Source organism: Lemur catta, chromosome 2 (genome assembly GCF_020740605.2).
Source record: "Lemur catta isolate mLemCat1 chromosome 2, mLemCat1.pri, whole genome shotgun sequence".
NCBI lineage: Eukaryota > Metazoa > Chordata > Mammalia > Primates > Lemuridae > Lemur > Lemur catta.
Window position 1 is genome coordinate 19,200,920 of NC_059129.1, and position 25,013 is coordinate 19,225,932.

The 25,013-nt window shown below is 61.8% G+C and overlaps 2 protein-coding genes across 3 annotated transcripts in view; one reads left to right on the top strand and one right to left on the bottom strand.

Annotated features, from left to right (window-relative positions):
- The window catches only part of ADAP1 (ArfGAP with dual PH domains 1), a 48,930-nt gene that overhangs the window by 2,642 nt on the left and 21,275 nt on the right, over positions 1-25,013 (bottom strand). For both annotated transcript variants that reach the window (XM_045542932.1, XM_045542930.1), the window contains exons 3-7: positions 21,436-21,527; positions 14,085-14,167; positions 5,389-5,501; positions 4,253-4,399; positions 225-308 (exon numbers count right to left, since the gene is read on the bottom strand). In XM_045542932.1, the coding sequence (XP_045398888.1) occupies positions 225-308; positions 4,253-4,399; positions 5,389-5,501; positions 14,085-14,167; positions 21,436-21,524 (516 nt within the window). In that variant the 5' untranslated portion in view covers positions 21,525-21,527. The remainder of the gene's footprint in view (positions 1-224; positions 309-4,252; positions 4,400-5,388; positions 5,502-14,084; positions 14,168-21,435; positions 21,528-25,013) is intronic.
- LOC123632542 lies at positions 18,233-19,198 on the top strand. The gene is made up of 2 exons (XM_045542940.1): positions 18,233-18,386; positions 18,546-19,198. Exons 1-2 carry the CDS (start codon positions 18,349-18,351, stop codon positions 19,117-19,119), a joined length of 612 nt encoding a protein of 203 aa, XP_045398896.1. The 5' UTR covers positions 18,233-18,348; the 3' UTR covers positions 19,120-19,198.

Genomic DNA, 25,013 nt, shown 5'->3' on the forward strand with positions numbered 1-25,013 from the left:
TGCCCCCTGCCCCTTCCCCTCTTCTCCTCCCTGTCTGCTGCAGCTGAGCTAAAGTCCCCCAGAATGGGGCAGGAGAAGGTGACTTTAGGGTGGGCCCTCAGCCAGTCCCCTGACCCACCACGGGGCTCAAAGTCATCCCAGACTAGGGGGCAGTCACGCAGCTGAGAGGTCTACCTCCCCACCTCCCCCTTCCCCGGGGAGGTGACCGCAGGGCAGCCACTCACATCTGCGTCGCTTGCCCCAGGGAACGCCACCTGCAGGTAGTGGAAGCGGGCAGCTCGGAGTGCGTTGAACCAGTCCACAATCTCCTAGGGGTCAAAGGCTGGTGTGGGCCGTGGGCCATGGGCCAAGGAGGGACAGAAGGGCTGGGCTGACCAGGGGCCAGGAGTCAGGGCTCTCTAAGGGGGGCGACTCCCCCTGGCCTCGGACGCTTCCAGGGGAGCAGAGGAGTTGCCCCTCAGGCAGGAGGTGGGTACAGGGCCCAGTGCACAGCAGGGGTGGGGCAGCCCAGCAGCCCCCCCAGCCCTGGCCGGCCTCTTCTCCTTTCAGCTTGAGCTATTTTTGTGAAGATCCTTATTTTGTAGCTGTGCAGGTTGGTGGCGGGGGGGTGGCCTCATCTATTTATAAACCCACTTGGAACTGCAGGGAGGGGCAGCACCGCTCCCCAGCGAGAAGGTGGCGGGGCTGGAGCCCTTGGGCCCCTCTCTGTCCCTCCAGCTCCACTGTGAGGTGCCCTGGGGGCCCTAGACCAGCGCCAGTCCTGGGTCTGCCCAGCTCCTGGGCCCGGCCCTTCCTGTCCAGGTCAGCCTGGAGCGTAGCCCCCGTCAAATCCCCGTCCTCACCCTCAGCTCCGGCCTCTCCTGGCCGCTGCACTCCAGGAGGAGCCAAAGGACCCCGCAGCAGCCCACAAGTCCCCCGACCTTTCTCCCCGGCCCCTTCAGCCTTGTGTTTTGTCCCACTGTGGGCAAACCCCAGCCTGGGACGAAGCAGGACCTCCAGCCACCCTCTTCCAGCCACCTGTGTCCTGTGGCCCCTCTAACCCTAACCCTCTGCCCAAGAGCTCATGCCACAGGTCCCCCAGCTCACCCCAGCCCTGCCCCTCACTGGCCACACCCACCTCCAGCCCCCCTTCTCCCCCCAGCCCCCACCCATCCCAGGCCCCGCCCTATAAGCCCCTCCTGCTTAGCTCCATCCTCTGGCTCCACCTTCCTCCACCCAAGCCCTGCCCCATGGCCCTCCCCTCTGACAGCACAGACAGTGCCGAACCCACCCAGGCCCGGCCACCAAGCCCACAGCACCGCCCTGCCTGCCCTGCCCTCCCCACACCCCCCCCGTGAGAGTCCACGCGTGCCCAGGCCCGCTCACCCACGCTGTACTTCAGACCCCACCTCAAGACCTCACTGCCGGTGACACCCTCCCTTCTGCAGTTGCAGTGGCTCACACTTACCCAGACCTCGCCACTTACCTGGTCTCTGTGGGGACACTCCTCCTGCACATCAGCCCTCCACTGGTGACTCCCACTCCCGAATCCTGACCCCCTACCCACGAGGCGCCTCCCCCCCTTGGCTTTGAGGACACGGTCTCTGCTGGGTTTCTTCCCTCGGGGCCCCTTCCACCTGCCCTTGCACAGGCCAGTGCTCCAGTGCCACCCCGTGCCCCGTCCTCCATGGGATGGTGGCAGCTCCATGGATCCAGCTACGACCTCACCCCCCCAGGAACCCAACTCTGCCCATGCCTAGCCCCATCCCAGCACACCCACCCCACCCAGCACCGCTGTCTCAGCTCAGCAGCAGCCTCTTGCCTCCCCTCGTGCCATCCTCCACAGCCAGCAGGAGGGCCAGAGGTCACCTTGGGGCCTGACACCCCCAGACTTCCCACTGCACCCCAGTAAAGGCAGAAGTCCTTGGCACGCCCTCCAGGTGATGGCCAGCCCACCTTGGGGGACCATTTTGTGTTCTCCACCGTCTTCCTCTCCTGCCTCCCTTGTCCTGGATCAGCTTCGCCAGCCACAGGGCCTTTGCACTTGCCCCTCCCTCTCCAGGAACGCTGTTCCCACCCTCAGGACTAGGTGGCCACGCCCACTATGCTACCGGCCGCCTTCCTCATACTCCTCACAGTGGGGTTTTGGTGGGTCCTTCATGTCTCACCGAAGCCCCCGGGTTTCTGTGGCCACCTGTTTGCGTCCCCTGGCTTCAGTCTCCCCTCAAGGAAAGGGAAGGAGGAGGCTTCTGGATAAAGCTGAAGATTTCCTCACACCTGAGCTGGGTTCTCTCCTAGAACCTCTTCACGCTGCCTGAGGGATTTTTCTAAAGGCCTGAACCTGTGCGGTGGAGGAAGCGAACAGGTGCACAAGTGCTGAGCGACTGAGCAGGACCGAAGCCAGGAGGGCAGAGCTGAAAGGCACCCGATGTATAGTGCACGACCCCGAGGGCTGGTCCTTAGCAGCCCTAGGTCCCCTGGCAGCAGGAGTCAGGGGCCCTGAGCAGGTGAACCAGTGAAAAGACTGCCCCTCCCCAGCCCTGGCAGGAAATGGGGGTTCGTTCTCCAGGAAGGGTAAAAGAGGCACAGTGTGTATGCTCCAGAAACAGCGGGCCCCGGGGACTACACACACACACTGAATGCAGAGCCCCTTCCCCCCTTCTCAGCCCCCACAGCACCGGGGCCCAAGTGTATCCACACTGGGTGGCGGGAGCTCCTCTGGAGAATCCAACCAGCCCCAGATCCCAAGATGTCTGGAGAAATTTCTCACAAGGAAGTCAGAGCAAATCCACAAACAAACAGGAAATAGCAACTTAGACGAAAAGGGATAAGAAAGCTTCAAAAATTAACATCAATAATTAGAGATAAGATACTACAATCATGAAACAAGAACAGTGTTTGAAAAAGGAACATCCCAAGATCCAAAACCCTCCATAGAGGGTTGAAGAAATTTCCTAGAAAGTAGAGAAAAAAGAAAAAAATGGAAATAGAAGAAAAATGAGAGACCCAGGCTAAAAGAACCAACGTCTGAATAATCGGAGTTTCGGGAAAATGAGAATGGAGAAAGTGGAGGGAGGAAATTACTGAAGAAATAATTTAAGGGAATATCCCCTGATCTCAGAGATGTGCATCACCGGACCCAGCGACCAGCACAGAGGAGACAGACGCAAGCCAAGGCAGCCATCAGAAAATGTCAAAACCCCGGGAACAAACTCACGGGGAGGGAGGGGACAGTGGTGCAAAGCCTTCAGAATTAGGGATGAAAACTAATTCCAACCGAGAATTCCACATCTAGCCAAACGCTAGACCAGCGGGAAGAGAGAAAACGTCAGATGTGCCAGCTCCCAGGCAACCTGCCAGAAAAGCTGCCTGAGGGTGTGCTCCAACACAAGGAGGGAGTAAACCAAACAAGACCTGGGATCCCGGGAGCAGGGTCCCCCAGGAGAGAGATGAGGCTGCGGGAGAGACATCTCCAGACAGGAGCGGTTGGAGGCTACGTCCAGACACAGTCCTGGAGCATGTGGGGAACACACAGTTAACTCACTACGGGGAAACACAACTGTCAGCTCTCGGGAAGATAAAACGTGCACAGCAGAGGAAAGTAGTTGTCGCTTGCTCCATGGCCAGGTCTGACTAGCATTTCACGTGGTCACAATACTGGAAACCCCAAACACGAGTGTGAGCAAATGCACCGTGAGCGGCCGCGCCTGGCACGCGGGAGCCGCGGCTGCAGGGAGCGGAGCTCATCTTCCATATGGGCAGGCATCAGATGGTGCCTAAAATGGACAAATCTGCAGCACCACGCGCAGGGTATTTATAGACATGGGACAAGTTCCCAAAGGAGGCTGGGAGGAGCCTCCAACTGCTGTTTCTCAAGACTTAAGGACCATTTAACTCTTTAAGCCGAGGCACAGACATCTGGTGAGACAGACACACCAGGGGAGCAGGATGGGCTCCACGCCGCCCCCTGTGGTCCGGCACAAGGACAAAGGACAGACTCTGGGGGAGCTTTGCTTGGCCCTGGCCCTCCAGAGATGCTGGTGTCAGGGTGGTGGGAGGGGCAGGCGTGGGGCACCAAGGGCTGAGCTATCCCCCGGCAGAGCTAGTGGTGGCCAAAAGGACGCTGCTATCCCTTCCCCTCCATGTACGACTCCAGTTCCCCCAAGATGGGCCCCTCTCCAAAGGGCACCCCGAGGGCACAGGGTGCTGGGGGCAGATGCCACCGGTGGGGGTGGCAACCTGGTTCCCAGGCAGCCCGGCCCCCATGACCCACCTTCCCATCCTCATGGTAGACGAAGATGTTCCGGGTGCTATTGTCCTTCAGATAGGTGACCTGTAGGCCGTGGGGGTGGCCAATCTTGGCTGGCTGGAAGGTCGCATTGAGATGCTCTATCTTCATGATGGCCTTGGGCTCCTTGGCCTGGGAAGCAAGGCCGCGTCTGAGCGCCAGGCAGGGGCCATTGTTCAACTCAAGGGAGCAGGAAGGCTGGGCTCTGCGGATACTGGGAGCACACCGCAGTGCTGTGTGGCTTTAAGCAAGTTACCTAATCTCTCTGAACCTCAGATTCCCAGTCTATAAATCAAAGGTAACAGTATCTCCCTCCCAGGGATGATGCGGACGTCATGCAGACGGGCAGGCGGCCCTTCTCTGCCTCTCTAGCAGTCAGCTCCACCACTGCCTCTGGGCCCCCCTTCTGCCCCAGGTACCCTGTCCCTGCCAGCTGGCCCAGAGTCTGTCCACTGGGTGGGGGGACTTGCAAACCGCCATGCTAGGCCCCTCTGGTAGGGGCAGCCGGGGCATGAGCCAGGCTGATGGGCCCTCCCCAGCCCTGGCAGAGGGGAGGCCCCGACCACCAGGCTACATGCTCTTGTGGTCCTGGGCTGCCCTGCTGAGACCCCACCATAGCCGATGTGCTCGCCCATCCCTGGACCACTGTCCCCAGGGCACCCCAAGGCAAGCGGGGATCTTTCCAGGGTCCTGGTTGGCCCCATGGGGCAGGGGTTGACAAGGTTCCCTCTACCCCTCGGCTGGGCCCTGACACAGGGAGCTGCCCCGGGCCTGGGCAGCCGCGGCCGTGCAGCACAGAGGTCTGCAGTCGGGGCAGGCCCGTCCTGGGGGTCCTCACGGGGTCCTGGGTATCCTCATGGGGGGTCCTCACGAGGGGAATGCTGGGGGGGTTCCTAGATGGTCCTCATGGGGGTTCCTTATGGGGAGGGTTCTAGGGGATCCCTAGGGTGGCCCTCATGAGAGGGTCCTGGGGTCCCCATGGGAGTGGACCACATGGCCCCTGGGACTCCAGGAGGGCAGCTGAGGACGTGAAGCTGCTGTCGGAGGGGCCACTGCAGGCCCCAGCTGGAGGCCTGGACACACCCTGGGAGGGCCCCAGCCACCCCCCGTGCCTGGCTCACGTCACTCCTGTTGAAATACTTCAGGGCCCCCTCTCGCTCCGTCAGCACGAACTTCCGGCTTAGAAACTGCCCGTTGTCCCGGCCTCGCTTCCAAAGAAAGCCCTCGCGGTACCCTGGGGGAGAGGGGACACAGTCAGACGGACGGTGGACCAGAGCTGGGCCCCGAGGAGAGCACAGGTGCCGTAGCCTCCACACTGGGTCTCAGAGCAGCTGTCTCCGGGCAGAAGCACCCGGAGCCCCCGTGAGGGGTCATCTGAGGACTGGCCGCTCATCTGTGGTGGACACGAGGGACAGCGGCCACTCAAGGCCAGACCCACTCAGCGCCGCCCACCACGCCCCTCCGCTGCCTGCTGCCTCCGACCACCCAGATGGACCCGTTCCCAATGCCAGAGACCAGGGGCCGTTTTTTCTGTTCTCTGAGAAATGTGGCTGTAAAAAGGCTGCAGACTGATGGCAGGGAGGGGCAGCTGGCGCCGCTGGGGACACAGCCCTCGGCCTGTCTCAGGACGGGGCCAGGTGAGGCCTATTCCCTCCCTGCAACTTGGAGGCCCAACACCTCTCAAGCGCGTGGGAGGCTGACGTGCCACCAGCCCACATGGCACACGGCAGCCACGGGCAAGTCCCCTTTGTGGGAGTGGGGGGAGGTCCACCACCGTGTCCCCTGAGCCCAAGCAGGAACTACTCGGAGTGTTTGCTGACTGACTCAGCGAGCACCTGGCCCGGCTGGCTCTTCCTGCAGCATCTGGGCCTCTCCAGCCCAGTGCTTAGCGGGCTGAGGGTGGACGCCAAGAAGTGCTGGGAGCAGCTTCTTCACCGTGGGCCGGTGTGACAACACCCAGCTGTGCTTCCTGGACACGCAGGGCCCTGGCAGGGGCCTCATTCACACCCAGGAGGACCTCAGAGGCTCATCCCACTGTACGGACGAGGAAACAGCTCAGGGAGGGCCCGTGCCTGGCCCGAGGTCACCTGGCCAGCAAAGGCTGGGGCTGGCTGGGCCCCTGCATACCTCGCCCAGCACCAGGTTCAGGGACTCGGCTCCCGCCCCTGCCATGCCCACGATGCCCAGCAGGTGGCAGCAGCGCCTCAGGAAGCGTGAGGGCCACTGGGCAAGGCCACCCCGGCAGGCGGAGCGTCCCTGCCATCTCGCCCGTTCCATACGTGAGTGCAAAGCTGCAGGACGAAGGGGACGCTCCCCTTGCCCGTCTGGCTCTCCCGACAGCGAGCCGCCACGGTGCCTAATTTCAGGCACGATGACAGGCAACAGGAGCGGTATTTTAGGAAGGCACTGGCCAGGGCCCGGAGCTGGCCTCACCCCGCAGTCAGCCGGCCTGGTGTGTTCAGACCCGTGTCCTCCCTGGGAAGGCCCGGGCGTCGTGTGCACCCCTGTGCTCTCCGGCCCTGGGGTCTCAGGCCTCTTCCCCGGCCGGAACCTGCACAGCTGGACACCCAGGCTGGCTGTGCCCAGGCGCCCGTGTGCTGCGAAAGGACAGGCCAGTCCTGGGGCAGAGACTGGAAGGTGAGCCCTGCATTTATTGAACACCTACTGTGTACCAGGCCCTGCCAGGTCCAGTCCCACCCGTGGGGAGCCAGGGGCCCAGCCACACTCCATGAACCCTGCCATGGAATGCCTAAGCGGTGCGTGGGAAGATTCTCGGCATCATTAGTCGTGGTGAGATCCCGCCACACCTGCTAGGATGGCAAAACCACCTCACACACAAACACCGACCACTCTGGGCGTGGCCAAGCGTGGGGGCAGCAGCCCTTCCCGGCGACAGAGGGGTGCGAAGTGGCATAGATCCCAGAGAACACTCCACGGCTTCTTACAAAGTTAAACGCACTCATCCCATGACCCGGGAGCAGCGGACATCCAGGGGACGGAAGCCATGATGGTGCGAGAGCCACACACGGACGCACAGTGTGGCTTTGCTTGTCACCATCAGCACACCGCCAGGGAAGGGTGAACAACCGCGGTTCTCCCGAACACGGATTCCACCCGCAGCCAAGGAACCCTCGAGCACCCACGAAGCCAGACCCAAAAGCCCAAACAGTTCCATCGAATGATGTCCTGGAAAAGGCAAAACCAGAGGCCGAAAGCAGACAGTGGTCTCGGGACAGAGGACTAACCACAGAGCGCAGTGCCCGTGGGCCCCACAGACGTTCGGGGTGACAAAGCTGTTCCACGTCTTGCACCTGCCACAGCTCGGGGAACTGTGCTGTAACAGTACAAGCAAAGCATGTGTAAGTCACGCTACACGTGTGCAATTTGTGCATTAGTTTATCTTAACCTGAGGCCAGGAACACGCGGCCTTGCTCTGGGATGGCACCAGGTGGTGCCCTCCAAGGTGGGAGATGGGCCTGTACTGCCTTCTGTCTCCTGCCCAGGGTGCCCTGATGGAGGGGTGGCCCCTGGACGCAGAGCCAGGGCCTGGGGAGCCACTAGGGAGACCAAGGCCCTGAGCTCACGCCCAGCTGTCTCCAGAGGGCCACGACCTGTTTCCGGGCCTCGGGGTCTAGCTGCTGCCCCAGCCCCGAGTGACCAACAGCAGGGCAGCCGTGCCTTGCTGGGCGAGGCTCCCAGGGTCACAGGCGTCCTCTGTGCACCTGCTGAGGGCCCTGCCTCTCCCCACCTGCTGCTCAGGCCACCGGCTCTGTCCACCCCCACTCTTGGGTCCCTGCCGCCCCACTGGTGCACCTGCTGGCCAGGGCCTCTGGCACGAGATGGGCCTAAGAGACCTCCACACTCACGGAGGCACAGCTTGGGGGGCTGCCCCTCAGGGCCAGATTAGCCCCAGAACACCCCCGCTCCACAAGCCCCAAACCCAGAGACCCACACGGGGCCCCAACACACAAGCACAGCAAACCCGACCCCAGGTGGACAGAGAAGGCTCAGGAGCACAGCAGACGTCCTGAGTCCAGCAAGGCGCCCCTCCCGCCTCCCAGCCAAGCCACAGCACCGTCGCCTCCCCAGGGACGCCTCGTGCTGACCGTGCACCCACGAGTGACATCATGCAACGCTCCAGTAACATCCTGTGCTGGACACCATGTTGTCCTCACTACATAGATGGGGAAACTGAGGCATGAGATTTTTCATACACACACACACACACACACACACACACACTCCATTGCTGCTCAGGGAGTGCAGGGCCTAGGCCTGGGAAGGTCAGACTATTCCCACCCCCGTGGGGCACAGGGTCCAAAGCCTCAGGCAGGAAGTGCGGTGTCTGTGGTGAGGTGGCACGGGGCAGCCTGGCCCTCTGGACAACACGGGGCATTGTCCAGGCCCCTGTGAAAGCCGCCATTGAGGCTCTGGCCCCAGGCGGGGGCCTGGCTGGGGAGGGAGCCAGCAGTGCTGTCCCCAGGGTCACCGCAAGAGGGGCCTGCGGGAGGGTGCAGACGCCCCCACACTCATGACTTTGGCGGAAGGAGGTGGCCGCAGAGGGAGGGGCCGGGCTGGCTCCCCGGCCCGGGTTCACCTGGGGCCACAGAGGTTCTGCCTCTGTGGGCCGCATGGAGGTGTTCACGTCAGTGAGGTTGACCCTGGCACAGGGCCAGAGACATCCGCAGGTTTCTCCTCAGGAAATTTCCCGCCTTGTCCTTGGTCGTGAGTGAGAGCCTCGGGAGGCGCGTGGGGCTGTCTGTCCCCTGTCTCTCTGCTGCGGTTTCACTGCGTGTGAGGGGTGATCTCTGCCCCCCTCTGGCTGCTGCGTTTACTAACCAAAGCTCTTGTGTCAGAAGGGCCGTCCTTCTCCCGCCCCCATCTGTTTACAGCGCTGCAGACTCTCTGGGTTCTGGTCCCTCTGTGTCCCTACTCATTCGGGCTCACACTGCCCAGTTCGGCCACCAGGAGCTCCAGAACCCAGCACTGAAGGAAGGCTGGATTCTGGAAGGCCACAAGGGAAGCAGGAGCCCTGCGGCCCCGGCCGCCCCAGCTCCAGCCTGGAGCACCCCGGAGCCCATGGTTCTGGCTCATTCCAGGGCAGGCCTGAGGGTCCGCCCTGGCCTGGCACCCACCCACCACAGCAACGCGAGACCACAGCCTGGGGCAGGGACAGTCACCAGGCTGACGTGCTCAGCCCACCCACCCCTCACTCCTACCCGCTTCCAAGAGGATCTGCAGGGCTGGGGTCGGGGTAGGACAGGCTGCTGCCTGGAGCCGGTGGGGTTTAGCGGCTGTGCTTGGTGGGACCCCGCACAGGGCCACATGGCCTGGGCTCCCTGCAGCCAGGCTTTGGTGTCCAAACTCTCTGGCCAGTGTGCCTGGCGCTCCCCATGTGACCAGGGTGGCAGTGTCCCGAGGGTGGCGTGTCGAAGGCCTCCAGGGAGACAGGGACAGACTGACGACCCCCATGTCCTGTGCACACCCAGGTTCTGTCCCCATAAATGTCAGGCCCGGCAGGGAAGCGCCACCCCAAGCGTGGCTGCCAGTGAGGTGTGGGCGGGGCGTGAGTGCTCAGGGTGAGGCGGTGGTGGCATCACCACTCTGGGTACAACAGCTTTAGTGAAACGGGAGTGGAACACAAAGGCCTCACTCGGCCCTCTGCCCTGGGCTCTGCCATTGACCCCCGTGGCCTGCCACCCTCCAGGAGCCGAGACAAGGGCCTGGGGTCATGTCCACTGTGCTACGCTCAGAGCCAGGGACAGGTGGCGCTGACAGCCACCCAGTACCCAGAAGGGAGGAAGCCAGTGGCGGAAAGGGCCGGAAGGTGCCAAACCACCCCTTCCAGTGTGGGAGTGGCTCTCTCTGGGGAGAGCATGTCCAGACCCCCCTTCAATGCCAGCAGCGCCAAGGTGGGGAGGAAACCCCCTTGGACAGGACAGGACACCTGGGCCCAGCACCTGCCGCTCCCCCCAGCCGCAGCCCTCAGTTCCCCACGACCATCGGGGGAGCAGCACCCCATCCTGGCAGGCTCCGAGGGAGGCGCGGGCACAGCGGCTCTGCACAGACCGGGCAGTCGCCCCGGCCACACCCGACCCCACCCCGTCACACCTCAGCTACTCGGTTTTCTCTCAATCTCCACGGCTGTCATCGGAACCCTCCTGCCTCACCTACACTGCTCCCACGTTTAGGGAGACAACGGCAATGCTCTCAGGCAGCCCTTACTCACCTGGTCTCAGGTGGCCGCTGCAAGGGGCTCTCACACTCCTGCCCAGTTAACACACGGCCACATCATCCAACAACATCTGACAGCTCCCTGCGGCGGGCCAGCACTGCGCGGCACACACACCTGTGCATCCCACCTGCATGACCCACCTGCACACCCCACCTCTGCATCCCACCTGCAAACCCACCCACGCACCCCACTGCCGTCCTCACACCAGGTGCCCGCCACCCAGGTGAGACAGCGGGGTACACAGATGGTGGGGTCTGGTCCCCATGGTGGGATACGAGCCGGGGCCGAGGCTGTGCTGCCTCACCAGGCCTGGCCTGAGAAGCAGCCGTGGGCTCCGCCGTGGCCTTGGGAGGCCAGTGTGCAAGGCCCGAGACACTGTGCCCCTTGAGCCCACCCTGCTGCCAGGCCTCTCCTCCCGCCATCCCCTTGGCCAGTGTCACGCGAGAGCCGTTAGCCTCCTCTGGAACACCCCACGGCACTGGGGATATTTCACCAGCATCGTCACGAGGGAACCTCAGGCCTGGGGAGGGAGCCCTCCTGGCTCACAGCGGTTGTCATGGCCTCCTGACACGCAGGCCCCAGGGCCTGACACTCGAGTCACCCGCAGGATGCTCACTGTCCCACTCTCCAAACTGGGCAATGGTTTTGCACCTTCCGGAACCCACACCCCAGTTTCCAGGAGAACCGCTCCCAGTTCCGAAGACAGGTGCGTGACCCAGGGCACATCTCCCTGGTCCCCGCCCACCCCAGACCAGTCAGTGCCAGAGAGGCAGAGACTTCGACACTTCCATGAGTCACACTCGGCCTTCCCTCAAAGCACGTGCAAGGAGCACATGAAGTGGACCTGCTGGGGCACAGCTGCCACCAGGGGGGCTGGTGTGACCCCAAACTGAAAAGTGGAGACGCCGAAACCAAGTCACGACACCACCGATCGAACCCCCAGGTCGAGCTGTGCCTGAAGCCACAGTCGTTCCAGCCGACCCGTTTCCCGTTTTGCTCATGCCCAGTTAAGTCGGATCTTTTGTCAACCACAACCAGAGGTTCTGATACAAGAACAGACACAAATTTCGGCGACGTGCTTACATTGGCCCAGCCCGCACCTGCCTCTGGAGTGAGGTCGCACGCTGTCCTGTTATAAACTGCCAAGACACTCGTGTCGGGAAACAGAGCCGCACGGAGGATTCTCCCGGGGCCCCCTGAGCGGGCTGGGGTTCCAGGCGGGGCCAGAGTGACGGAGGGTCGGGGAGCTGCAGGACAGGCTGGGGCCTGCTCCCTCCGCACTCCCCACGCTCCAGGGATCGCTGATCCCCGTCTGGAGTGGACGGGGTGCCTGGGGAGCGTGGGGGGAGAGTCTTGGGCCTGCCTGGGCGAGGCAGGAGCACAGGCCCCTCCCTGAATGCTGGGTCCCCCCATTGCCCACCAACAGGGACCGATGTCTGCCCTTGAGCCAGCCCCCCGGGAGGATAAGGGGTTACTCTGGCCAGCAGAGCGGCCTGGTGTCCCCACACCCTGGCCAGCCTCCCACTCACCCGCATCCACTCCCGGGGGGCCCTGGGAAGGGCTTTGAGCAGCTGGGGCGGGGGGCTCCTTCACCCAGCCCCACCCTCGTCACCAGGTGTTGCAACCTTGACTCACCATTTTGAAGTGAACAGCTCAGTGGCATTTAGTTCACATGGCAACCACCACCTCGGCCTAAATCCAGAACGTTCTACGCCACCAAAAGGAGATTCTGTGCCTGTCAGCAGTCACCCCAGCCCTCGGCAACCGCTAAATCCACTTTCTGTCCCTGTGGATCTGCCTGTTCCAGACATTCCATAGAAACGGAGTCACAAGGAATCCTGTGTCACTCAGCGTGGCACTGCCACGGCGTGTTCATGTTCAGAGCTCCGCCCTCCTCGCAGCTGCGCAACAGCCCATGGGCCGGACAGACCACGGTTCACTCCTCAGCTGATGGCGTCCGGCCACTTCCACTTTTCTGCGACAGCAAATAGTGCCGCGTGGACACTGTGTGCCAGGACCTGCCCGATGCCTGTTCTCACTGCTCCTGGGCACACCTGGGGACGGCTGGGCCACATGCAGTCGTGTGTCCAGCCACCCGGGGCCTCTCCCTCACGCACTGGCACGCACGCAGCTCTTGCTGGCAGAGGGACACAGTGCACGGGTCACAGGGCCAGAGCCGGGGTGGGTGGGGCCGTCTCTCCCCACCCCGTGAGGGGCCGACGTGGCCTCACTGGCCAGCGCCTGGTGCCCAGCCCTCCCGATCCACCTGTGCTGGCTGCACTGATGCTCAAAACCAGGCCCCGTCCCTTCACCTGCCGCAGTTTCCTCCCCTGTCGGACAAGGATGACATGGTGGAGGAAGGGGTGCTTGTGAGTGTGAGCCATGCACGACATGTGGACGGTCAGTGCTCAGCCCAGTGCCTGCCTGCAGCCTGCGCTGGCACCAGCCTGGCGGTGGGGGCTGGGGGTAGCCAGTCCCTGCTGTACACGGGTTTATCCACAGGCCTCACCTGCCGGAAGGACCTCTCTGGCTGGCCCCATGCAGAAGGCCCGGCCAGGGCACCCTGGGGTCCCAGCAGCTGCGACGGCCTAGCCAGGCAGAGGCCTGCGTGCAGGAGTGGCCCGGCCTCAGGAGCTGGAGTCCACGCCCAGGCCGGGCCAGGCAGCCGCCCAGCAGAGGACAGCCCCTCCCACGGAGCCCTCGGGGCTGCTCTGGGGGGAACCACCAAAGCCCCCATGCCCAAGCCCACCACGTGCAGATCAGCCTCCGGAAGATGCCCGGCCCGCTCAGGCTAGGGGGTTCCCACGTGAAACACCAGATTTTATTTATTTATTGAACTCTCAGTTTAATTTCAGTTCAGTAGATTTTTTTTTTTTTTTTGAGACAGAGTCTTGCTCTGTTGCCCAGGCTACAGTGCAGTGGTGTCATCACAGCTCACTGTAGCCTCCAACTCCTGGGCTAAAGCCATCCTCTTGCCTCGACCTCCTGAGTACCTGGGAGGGACTACAGGTGCCACCACCACGCCTGCCGAACCACCGGGGATTCAAATGCCGCAGAGCAGAATGCAGAAGTGGACGCGGGGGTGTGGCCTGAGGCCTGGCCCACTGGCAAGCAGTGGGGAGGCTCGGGCTGGGGTGGGGCCGGGTCTCCCAGGACCCCACGTGCCCCGCCCTCTCAGGCACACCTGCCCAGACCCTCCCAGTCCACAAAGCTCCAGGAAGCTGCCTGGACGCCTCTGCCAACCACAGGGGACCCAATAGCTCCCAGCTGGGCCCAGGGGCAGGCGGAGGCTGCTGGCCTGGCCGTGCCCTCCCCCACGGTGTGGGTGCTGCCACCACGGCGGACCACTCCTGCTCCCCACCTGGGTCATGCCTCAGCAGGACAGGCGCCTCCCCGGCAGAGGAGGGGCGGCCGGGGGCTCCCACGTGCACCGCTAAGTAAGGGCTGCGCTACACACAGCCGGGGGACTCTGCACAGGGGTCAAGGGGTCAGGGACACAGTTCACACCATGAGCCAGTGGGAGTCGGAGACACACAGAGAAGCCCACAACCCCAGAGGCGCGGCTGCCAGCCCGGGCCTCACCTGCCGAGTAGGGCTCCTGCTTCTCCGGGTGGACGAACTCCCGCCGCTCGTACTTGGCGCGGATCCACTGCTCCCGCAGGACTCTGGGGAGAGAGGAGGAGACTGAGCCACACAGGCTACCGTGATCCACCCACTTGTGCCTGGGCCGGGAATCGGGACCCTCAGGAGGCCCCAGGCACCCCCAGCAGACCCAGGGCTGCCCTCGGGGCAGGAGACCCTAGAGAACGGCAGGGTCAGGCACTCGGGCACTGGGCTGCAGGGCCCGCCAGTCTGATTTTTAAAATGGTTCGAGAATCAAATAGTTTTGCCCTTTTTTTTGTTTTGTTTTGTTTTGTTTTGTTTCTTGAGACAAAGTCTTGCTCTGTTGCCTGAGCTAGAGTGCAGTGGCATCAGCCTAGCTCACAGCAACCTCAAACTCCTGGGCTCAAACGATCCTTCTGCCTCGGCCTCCCGAGTAGCTGGGACTACAGGCACGTGCCACCATGCCTGGCTAATTTTTCTATATGTATTTTTTTAGTTATCCAGATCATTTCTTTCTATTTTTAGTAGAGACGGGGGTCTCGCTCTTGCTCAGGCTGGTCTCGAACTCCCAACCTCAAGCGATCCTCCTGCCTCGGCCTCCCAGAGTGCTGGGATTACAGGCATGAGCCACCGTGCCCGGCCAGTTTTGCCCTTTGATACCTCCTTTTTTTTAAAAGCAATTAAAATATAATTCACATACCATAAAGTTCACCCTTTAAAGCGTCTGGTTGTGCAACCGTCACCGCCGTCTAATTCCGGAACGTTTGTACCTCCCCAGACAGAAACACCCATTAGCAGACCCCCGACCCCAGGACCATAATCCGCCTTCTGTCTCTGTAGAGACAGCCCTGCCTGCTGGCCGTGCACAGAAACGGAATCACGCATGTGCCTCCGTGTCCAGCTCTCACGCAGCATAACGTGTGAGGTTCCTCCGTGCTGTAGCGTGTGTCAGAATTTCCTTCCCTTTATGGTTAGATCACCTCCCACTGATCACCTCCTCTAACCAGCTTCTCCGTGGTTATCAGGGAGGCTGGGCCCATGCTGGGATCTGACAGTAAAAGCCCAGCCTCCTGCCCGCACGCTGCAGTTCTTGGGCCTCAAAGCCCCCTGCAGAGAAGGACAGACCCCCCACCCCCACCCCGGGGCCTCCAGACTCGCCAGGAAGGATCTCTGAGGAGAATGCTGGTTCCCAGGGAGTTCCTGTGACCCCCCCCCCCCCGAGTGGGCTCGGAGCCATTGGGTGCGGCAGGGAGAGGCCGGGGGCCCCTGCTGGGAATCTGAGGCCCCAGGGCTCAGCCCAGGTCTGCTGGGCTCAGGCAGGTGACAAGGCCCTGGCCTCACCAGGGGAGAGGCATAGGGAACAGGAAGGCCACAGCTGACCAGAAGGCAGACAGGACCTACGGGTGGCTGGCAGAGCCCCAGAGTCCACACACACCTGTGCCCGAGGTGCAAACCTGGAGCCCGGCTCCTCCCATCCCCAGGGCAGCTACGGCTGCACAGGGGTGGCCTGGGCCTGGCTCTGTGCACCACCCGCCTCGACAGCCACAAGCACTCCCACCAGCGTCCCCTCACAGCCCCTCCTCGAAGCTGTCCCTGCCCCCGACATCTCTCCAAGCAGCCAGATGGATGCAGGAGCCACCTGTGCACCCTCTGCCCAAACCACCTCACGCAGTTCCAGTGACGGCAAGAGCCTCCTCGTCCCCGACGCCCAACCTGAACACCTGCCCCAGCCCAGCCCCCTAAGGCCTCTGCACCCCAGGGCATCCGCCAGGCAGCTACGACTTCCTTCCTCCTATTCCTGGTGCACGTGGCCCCTCGAGGCCTTTTCCACCCCACCGTCCCAGGCCTCCCCCGTGTCCCTCGCCGCACGGCCCATTGACTCATCCGTGTCTCCTCGGCCGTCTCTGGACCATGAGCTCTCTGTGCTCCCCGTCCCCTACACCCTGACCTCCTCGGCTGTCCCCGGCCCCAGCTCCCACCTCGCAGGGGACACAGAGATAGCAGCGATCAGGCCAGGAAGCCCTGGGGGAAACTCTTGGGTGAACACCCGACCACGGCCGCAGAAGAGAGAGACTTCGGAGCAACAGGCCCGCACCTCCTGGCCCAGCCACGTGGTTTCTCTGTCCACGGTCACAGGGTCAGCTGCCACCATCGCAAAGGACACAAGCCAGACCTGGAAGAAGCTGACTCCAGCCCCAGCGCATCCCCCAGCTTGGCAGTTTTTCCGTTTCCAGTTAATTCCACACGAAAGACAAAGAGGAAACCTCTTGCTTCACTCTGGCCACGTGGCGGCCTCGGAGCCGGGACGGGGCTGGTCCGTGCGGATCCGAGGGAAGACAGGGTCCTCCGGACGCAGCCACCACCTCGGGCCAAGTCCTGGGCCCCCAGCACTGTGGGCGTGAGTGTCCCGCGGCTGCCACGGCAAATCACCCAAACTGGGGACAACAGAAACTTCTCACGTTCTGGAACCCAGAGTCTAAAACGCAGGCACCGCAGGGCTGGTTCCCTTGAACGCACCGCCCGCCTCCACTGTCACCCAGCCTCCCCTCTGCGCCTCCTACCAAGCGCCTGCAGGGGCATGGGGCCACCTACCCCCGACGACCTAACCTAACCCAACCACACCTGCAGAGACCCGATTTCCAGACCAGTTCACCGTCACAGGTACTGCGGGTGGGACATGAACATATCTCTGGGGGACATCATTCGGTCCCCCACAGGGGGCCAGGGGGCTGACATTGGGGGCATCCGCTCCCTCCAGCACCCCAGGCTCTGGCCTCTGAGCCGCAGGCAGGACCTGATGCTGTGGGGGGAGCCAGGGCCGTCAACGCCACGCGGACACCCAGGGAGGCTGCGACAAAAAGCCATGAGGGGCAGGGGACCCTCAAGGCCCAGGCCACCGCCGTGGTGTGGACACAGGCATCCTTGGCTCACACCTGCACACAGGGTCTCCTGGGGCTGACACGGAGGCTTCTAGAAGCAGCAGCAGGAGGAAGCCCTCGGAGCCAGCGCTGGGAGCTCAGTGGCCATATCCTGCCCTACCCGGCAGGGCTGCCCCGAATCCTCCCTCATGACAGGTCTGGTATCAGCCAATCACTGCGGTCCTGGCCCTGCCCTCCCAAGGCCATCTGGCCAGCCCCCTCCTGCACTGGACGGCTGGGCCCTCACCCCTCACAGGGCCCAGAATGACAAGGGGGCTTGGGGCACCTGGGCTAGGCTGGAAAACCTCCGTCCCCACTCCCTGGGGTCCGTCCTGTGTGCCCAGGGCTCAGGGGGCCACCCTGTCAGCGCTGGGACCCTCGGGACAGGGTGGGTCCCCTTAACCCAGAGCAAACAGGCCCTGGGGGCCGGGTGGGGCAGGGCTTGGGTGACCACTGGCCCTGGTGTGGCTTCACGGGGTGCCCCCACTCAAGCCCGCCCCTCCTCTGAGCCCCAGGGTCCCCTCCCACCTCCACCGCCCCCCCCAGGGCTCCCCAACTGGGCCCCACCTGAGACCCTTCTCCAGCCAAGGCTGGTCCCAGTGGCCCTGGTGGCTGTGGAGTTGACACACCCTGGGCACCCGGCCTCCCAGGCATCCGCGCGCTCTCTGGTTCTGCCAGCTGTTGCTGCAGGGGTTTCAGGACGTTGTAAACACCCGGTCATTCCTGAGCCTGCTGGGCCCCATCCCAGGACTGCGTCCGAACCCCAGGACTTCAAACGTGCTGGAGGGAGACAGGGGCTCAGACGAGGAACTAGTCCAGGGTGACGGGTGCCCTCACGATGGGGAAATCAGGTGCAGGCGCACGGAGGGACGGCCACGCAAGGACATTGCAGAAGTGACCATCAGCCAGCCTCGGAGAGAGGCCCGTGGAGACACGGCCTCGAGCATCAGCCCCCAGGCTGGGCAGACTCGGCCGCCAGACTCGAGGCAGGAAGCTGAGATGGGCAACGGGCCCCCCTGTCTGCCCGTGGGGCCCAGGCGTTGGGGTGGCAGCTGTGACCTCCCATGGCGGGTGCTGCCTGTGCCCCAGTGTCATGGGGGCCCTGCCGCCGGCCCAGCCTCACCACACAGGAAGCAGGAGGGGCTGGATCCACCCAGCAGCAAAACCGAGAGGAGCGGCCCCTTCCGACTTTCCCTCCCCACGTCCGGATGGAGGAGGGCCCCTAAGTGACCTCTGCCCTGAGTCGCGGCCTGTGCTAAAAACAGCCACACGCGGGACCCCCGAGACCCACGCTCCACCCTCCGGAAAGGAGCCCACCCTGGGGGATGGCCCTGGCCATGGTCCTCGTCCCGACGGCCTGGAGGTGGGTGGCACCCCTCCCCTCTTACAACTGTGGAAACTGAGGCCCAGGGTGCCTGTCCTGCTGCCCCGGGGACAGCAGGTGCTGGGAGGCAGTAGGGTGTGGAATCAGGTTTTCCAGAATCAGTTTGTCCCACTCTGCGTCCCTGCCTGCTACTCTTAGCACCTGCAAAGACACCACCCAGACAGTGCAGTGTTCAGCCTCAAGACAGCTTCCGTGTGAAGACCTGCACCTCGGACCCTGGACCTGGGCCAGGCTGCTTGGGGCCGGAGGGGGTGGGGGATGTCGGTGCAGCCCGGCCCCTCCTCCTGCCCTCGCTCCTGCGTCCTGCAGCTCCGACAGCGACAGCGACAGCGACAGCCAGACAGCCCTGCCTCCTGCCACCTCGCAGACACCGCAGTACCACACGGCCCTCCTGCTTCAGCAGCTTACACCTGGGGCCCCCCAGGCCACAAACTCACGTCTCCACAGCGGCCTCACCAGCACCGGCCCAAGTCAGACTGAGGGCACTGTGCAGGCCCAGGCTGGGTTTCCTTTAAGCACTTGGCGGGGGATGGTCTCAGGATGGGGCAGGGCCCCAGGCCTGTCCGGGTGGGGGGTGATGAGTGCAGGCCGGAGGGGCTGCCAGCTCCTGTCCTCTCACCCGGGAAGTGGGATCCCAATGGCACCTGCCTCCCAGGCTCACGGGAGGCTCACCAAGAAGATGCCTGTGAGCGCCCAGCCTGGGGCTCGGTGACCCCACGTCAACTATGAATAAACACACAGGGTGACAGTCACTGCTAGACATACCCAGCCCCTCCTCCCTGCAGCAACCTGAGCAGCCTCCACTGAGACCCAGGGAGTCTGCGGGTGGCAGCCCACGGAATGCAGAGCGGAGTGCGTTCTACCTGCCTGCTCTCCTCCTCCGCCTTCCCCCTTCCTCCCTCTTCCTCCTTTCTCCCTCTTCCTCCTCCCCCTCCCCCTCCTCCCCTTCCCCTTCCTCCTTCCTCCACCCCTCCTGCCCTTCACATTCTCTGAGGCCCTCTGGACCCAGTGACAACTTCCAACCCCACTCCCCCATCATGGAGTCCACTGTCTGGGGACACAGACCTCAAACGCAGCCCTGGACACAGACGCCCCAGGGTGACTGCAATCCCCACAGCAACTCCGGGGCCCAGATTGGGGCAGAGCCCACCCTGGCTCCAAGCTCCCCAAGTCAGGGCAGGCCCACGGCAGCGACACCAGCCCTCCTGGGGCCCTGGGAGGGCTTCACGCTCATCTAACGTGGGGTCAGAAAACACAGTGCTGCGCCCGCCTGCGGTTCCACAGGTATCGCCCTGGGCGGGGCTGGGGGTGTTTGGGTTCACAAGGTGAGTTCCAGGGTGAGTCAACAGAAGAAGAAAGCCGAGCACACAGGAGACCAGGTGGGGCCGGAACCGAGCGGGCCTGGGAACAAGGTCAGGGCAGGGCCACCCTCACCTGGGAATGAGGAGGCCGGGGCAGGGCTGCCCTCACCGCACGCCCGTCTCCCCAGCACAGTGGGGGCCTTGAGGGGCCCCCGGAGATCCCACAGCACACGGCTCATGGCCAAGAGAGGGGAAGTGCGGGGAGCCTGCAGGACTGGCCCCACCACACGCTGGCCCGGGCACTGGCCCCACCTGGCCAGGCTGGCCCCTCCCACCTCTGTCTCAGTGACCCCTGCCCAACCCTTGTGATGGAGATGTCCGGGCTGGGGGGCGGGGTCATATGCCCCAGGTCCTTCCTGAACCACTCTCAGAGGCCCTCGTCACGAGAGAGCCGGATGTTGGCCTCCACGCCACGCCTGAGTGGCAGTAGGCACCAGGGGGCTCTGACTGACCGCGGGGACCGTCCTGCTTTGGGAGGACAGGGGCACGTGGGGGTCCTGGTGGGGGGGTGCCCGGACCAGGGAGGTGTGGGGGTGTTGGGAGCAGGTCCAGGCAGGACATGGGCAGATCCGTGGAGCAGCCGTGGGGCACCGAGGGCCCCGGGAGCCCCAGGATGGCCTGGTGGACATGTCCCCTCCCTGGTGCTGACCTGGCAAAGGCGGCCACTGACGTTGGTGGACACATGCCTCACCCAAGGCCCTGTCCCGGGAGCTGTGTGTGCAGCCCCCTCCCCCTCCCCATTTCCGGAGTCCCTCAGGCGAGTCTGCCTGTGCTGGGCACCCAAGACGCAGGAATCAGAGGCCCCCCACAAGGAGAACCCGCGGGGAGCCTGCCCAGCGCCCCACGCAGCCCGGCGGCCCAAGCGGGAAGCGGGCTTTGGACCGAGAGCTGGGAAACCGGAGCCAGGACAAGGTTGTGCAGAGGCGGGTGCTCCGCGTGAATGGTGGCCTGGGCCAAGGTCGGGAGGCAGGAGGCACAGGGTGGCACGGGAAACGGGTGGCCGCTGGGACAGGACAGGACGGGCAGAGAGACTTGGGGGTTGGGAGCCCAGGTGGGGCTGGGGCCACAGGCCCCTCCCCTGTGATGGGCTGAGAGGAGGGCACTGGTGCATGTCATTCGCTCCTCATCTGCTAGGCAGATGGGGAAACTGAGGCTCAGCCCAAGGTCACTGGTGCTATGCTGATCAGGGGCCAAGCCAGGCCCCATCCCCTGTCTCTGCAGCCTCCCAATGACTCCAGAACCTTCCCCACCGGGAGGGGGCACCCACATCACCACCTCCTTGCGGGACCTGGGCGGGCCCCATGACAGCAGCTTTGACGTCTTCCTCCCACACCACCAGGGTGCACCCAGGGGGACTGCTTGACAGTCCTCCAAGACCCCAGTGGGGACCCCCACTGGCCCCAGAGAACCTCAGTCTGTCTGCTGGGACGAACCGTCCTTCCCTGCCCTCCCCAGCCACCGCTCACAGGCCAGGACCCCAAGCCAGAGGAGAGGGGACAGACACAGCCTCACATGTGTGGGGGACGCTGGGGCCCCAGGGGTGCAGCATAGCCCTGGCCAACGTTCCCAACGGCTCTTGCCCCCCACCCCACCCCACCCGTGGGTCCTCCCGGAGCCATCTCCGGAGCTGTGGCCCAGCGACCTTGACAAAGCCCCTTTGTACTTACTGGCAGTCGGAAAACGTGGGCCGGTAGTAGAAGGAGGGCACTTTGGACTCGAACGTGGCTCTTGCAGCATCGTTCCCATGGGAGGCCATGAACTGCAAGAGAGGGGGGCAGGGTCAGAGCACTTGGAGCCCCAGACCCAGGGTAGCTGTGGGGCTGGTGGACCCAGGGCACTGAGGGCTTGGCCAGAGCTGGGACAGGGACTCCCACCTTCTGTACTGTCCTGGGGACAGTTTCTGAGTGATCTACCCTCCCCTCGTGCATGGAAGGAGCTGGTGTCCCTGAAGAAAGGGGCCTTGGCAAAGGAGGCCGAGAGGAGAGCCCCCTCCTCAGGACGGCCTCTGGGCCCTGCCCGACACACCCCAGGTGCGTCCCATCTGGACAGGTTGCTCCGTCCGGAGATGCCCCCCCCACCCCGCTGCCTCCCGAAAGGCTGGGCTTATCCACTCATCCAACTCGTGCTCAGCGAGTTGCTAACGTGCACCAGACGGGGGCCTGGACACAAGCAGACCCGGGCCCAGCCCAGGTGGCTCCCCTGAGCAGACAGAGGCAGGGACCAAGAACACGTTTGCAAAGAAAGAAACGAACAGCCGCGGCACAGGCGTGGAGGCTCCTTCACAGGGCCCAGGGAGGCTCTCAGGAGGCCGATTGTGACAAGGGTGTCCTGGCAGGGGAACAGCCAGTGCAAAGGCCCTGGGGAGGGGCCGTGCGGGGCATGTTGGAGATGGTGCCACGGCTGGGTGTGGCGATCCGGGCAGGAGGGAACCAGCGGGGCTGCGGGGACCTGACCCACGGCCCCCAGCCGCAGGGCAAGGTGGGGGTGGCCCTTCCCTGCGGCTGCCTGCTCTCTGAGTCCGCGTGCTCTCTGAGGACCCGAGAGGATCAACTGGAAAAAAAAAATCACAAACGAGACAATTCCACAAGACACTGGCACCAAACTAAAATTCTAAAATCAATGGCTTTTCTATATAAAACTTCAGTCTGTGAAGTGAAATAACAGAAGGAAAGATCCTGTTTATGACAGCTACTGGACAAAAGCCTAAGAATCAGCTTAACAAGAAATGTCCAGCCAGGTGCTGTGGCACATGCCTGTCGTCCCAGTTACCGGGGAGGCCGAGGCAGGAGGATCACGTGAGCCCAGGAGTTCGAGGCTGCAGTGAGCTGTGATGACGCCACTGCACTCCAGCCTGCGCGACAGAGCCAGACTCTGTCTCAAGAAAAAAATATTAACAAGCAAAAATATCCTAGGAAATTCTGAAAATGAAAATTCTTCCTACAGATAAGCAAACATTTTATCACGCTATCTCAACAAAACCATTAAGTGCTGACCAGGTTGCCTCACTCAAGGGACACATGGCAACTGCAGGAACAGGTCCCCAGCCTGCGGTGGGTCCACATAGGGATGGTGACATCTCAAATCGATAGGAGAACGTCAAGGTGATTGAAAAGTGTTGGGAAACCATGGAGCCATCAGGAGAAAAAGTGGAGTCGGATACACCTTCCACTAAAACAAATTCCAATTAAACGTTTCATTTCAAAAAATTAAACAATAAGAGCAGCAGATAAAATCATGGGATGATGTTTAAAAATAATTTTAGGAACATATACAAGGAAATCGTGGCCTTGGATCAGGTGATGGTTTCATACATAGGACACCAAAGCACAACCAACAAAAGAGAAAAAATAAATAAATGGGATTTTATGAAAATTGAAAACTGTTGTGCTTCAAAGGATACATCAGGGGAGGAGCTCGGGCCTCCTTGGGTGAGGAAGTGTCTGGGGACAAGATGCAAAGGATTGTTGAAAACACTGTGAATGTCCTAAATGCCACTGAACTGTTTATTGTAAAATAGTTGATTTTATATTGTGAATTTCACCTCAATAATAACAAAAATGACATAAGATAGCTCCTTGAGAATATAAACAGTACTTTTTGTATTTTTTAGATACAAGATATTCTAAGAGGAAAGTGGAAGACAACCCACAGAACGAGAAAAACTACTTGTACATCCTTTATCTGACGAGGGACTTGTGTCCAAAATGTATAAGGAACATTCTGGATATCAACACTCCTCACTTATCATAAAAAGACCAGTAGCTCAATTTAAAAGTGCGTAAAGGATGTGAATGGACATTTCTCACGGGAAGACACACAAATGGCCGGTGAGCACTCGAGGAGATGCTCAACATCCTTACACCATCAGGGGTGCAAATCAAAGCCACAGTGAGCCCCTGCCCAGGATGGCAAATGCCACAGACAGTGACACATGCCAGACAGGACGTGGGGGGACATTGCTGATGGGAATGTGCAGCCGCTTGGACAAAACGGTCTGGCAGTTCCTTAAAACATCACCCATACAAGTACAGAGGATCCGGCAATTCCGCTCCATTCCACGGGACGTGAAGACACGCCGCGCAATGTGCACACGGATGTCCACCGCAGCATCGTTCGTAATAGCTGGAGACTGAGACCACCCCGATGTCCGTCAACTGACGAGTGGATGAACAAAACATGGTCCGTCCGTACAACGGAGTATTATTCACCCATAAAAAGGCATGAAGCACTGACACACGCTGCAACACGGATGAACCTCGGACACCTATGCTCAGGGAAATAATCCCGGCAAAGGACCACACACTGTGATTCCGCCTCTGCACGTCCAGAGAAGGTGAGTCCACAGAGCCAGAAAGTGGGTCTTTCTGCCTTGAGGAGGGGCTGGGGTCTGGGGGTGGGGAGTTCGTGCTAATGAGTACGGGATTCTATTTTGGGACAAGAAAATGTTCTGAAATTAGATCGTGGTGATATCTGCACAGCTCTGGCTACACTGAAACTACTGAATTGTACACTTTAGAAGGGTGAGCTGTGTAGCATGTGACAGATACCTCAGTAAAGCTGTTACTTAAAAAATAACCCTGGGAAGAGAAGGCCCGTCTAAGAAGCATGCTCTCAACCCTAAAACCACACAAGAATAGGTTTAGCAATTTGACTACATCGAAGTAAAAAAAACTTTCCATGGCAAAAACCACCATGAGCAAATTCGAAAGACAACCTAGAAAAAACCTTTTCAGCCAAAATCTCAAAGGGTTGATGTCTCTAGTACACCAAAAAACCCCAAAAGATGAAAAAGCTAACATGTGGCAGCAAGACAGGTGCAAGGTACAAAGAGACAGTTCACACGATTGCAATACATGTCAACGATGCTCCGCTCCACTTAGGAGGAGAAAATTCCAAATGAAATCTCCACCTCTTGCGAACACTGCTGCACCCATCGGGTCAGCAATGCAGATGCACCAGCAGTGGGTACGTAGCGGGCAGCGTCACTCCCGCAGCCTGCCGGGGCTGGGAGGAGCTGCTGGGGGAGTTCGGTAGAAATCTCTCCAAAATTACCAAACCACATCGCCTTTGACCTCGAGCTTTCGCTTCCAGGAAATTAGGCTACCGAGAAACTCCCACACGTTCACGGGTTGAGGGGTCACAGTCAGAAAAGTCTGGAAACAACCTGCATGTCCAGCCAGAGGGGCCAACAGGCCATCGCTCCCGTACAGCCATGGGGAGAGCGGGGACTCCTGCGTGGTGTGAG

What these genes read in the sequence shown, in the direction of transcription:
- LOC123632542 (XM_045542940.1), top strand. Translation starts at nt 18,349, where the DNA reads ATGGCCCTGGCCATGGTCCTCGTCCCGACGGCCTGGAG. An exon ending in CTCGTCCCGACGGCCTGGAG is followed by an intron (nt 18,387 to 18,545) that starts GTGGGTGGCACC and finishes TGCTACTCTTAG; the next exon opens with CACCTGCAAAGACACCACCC.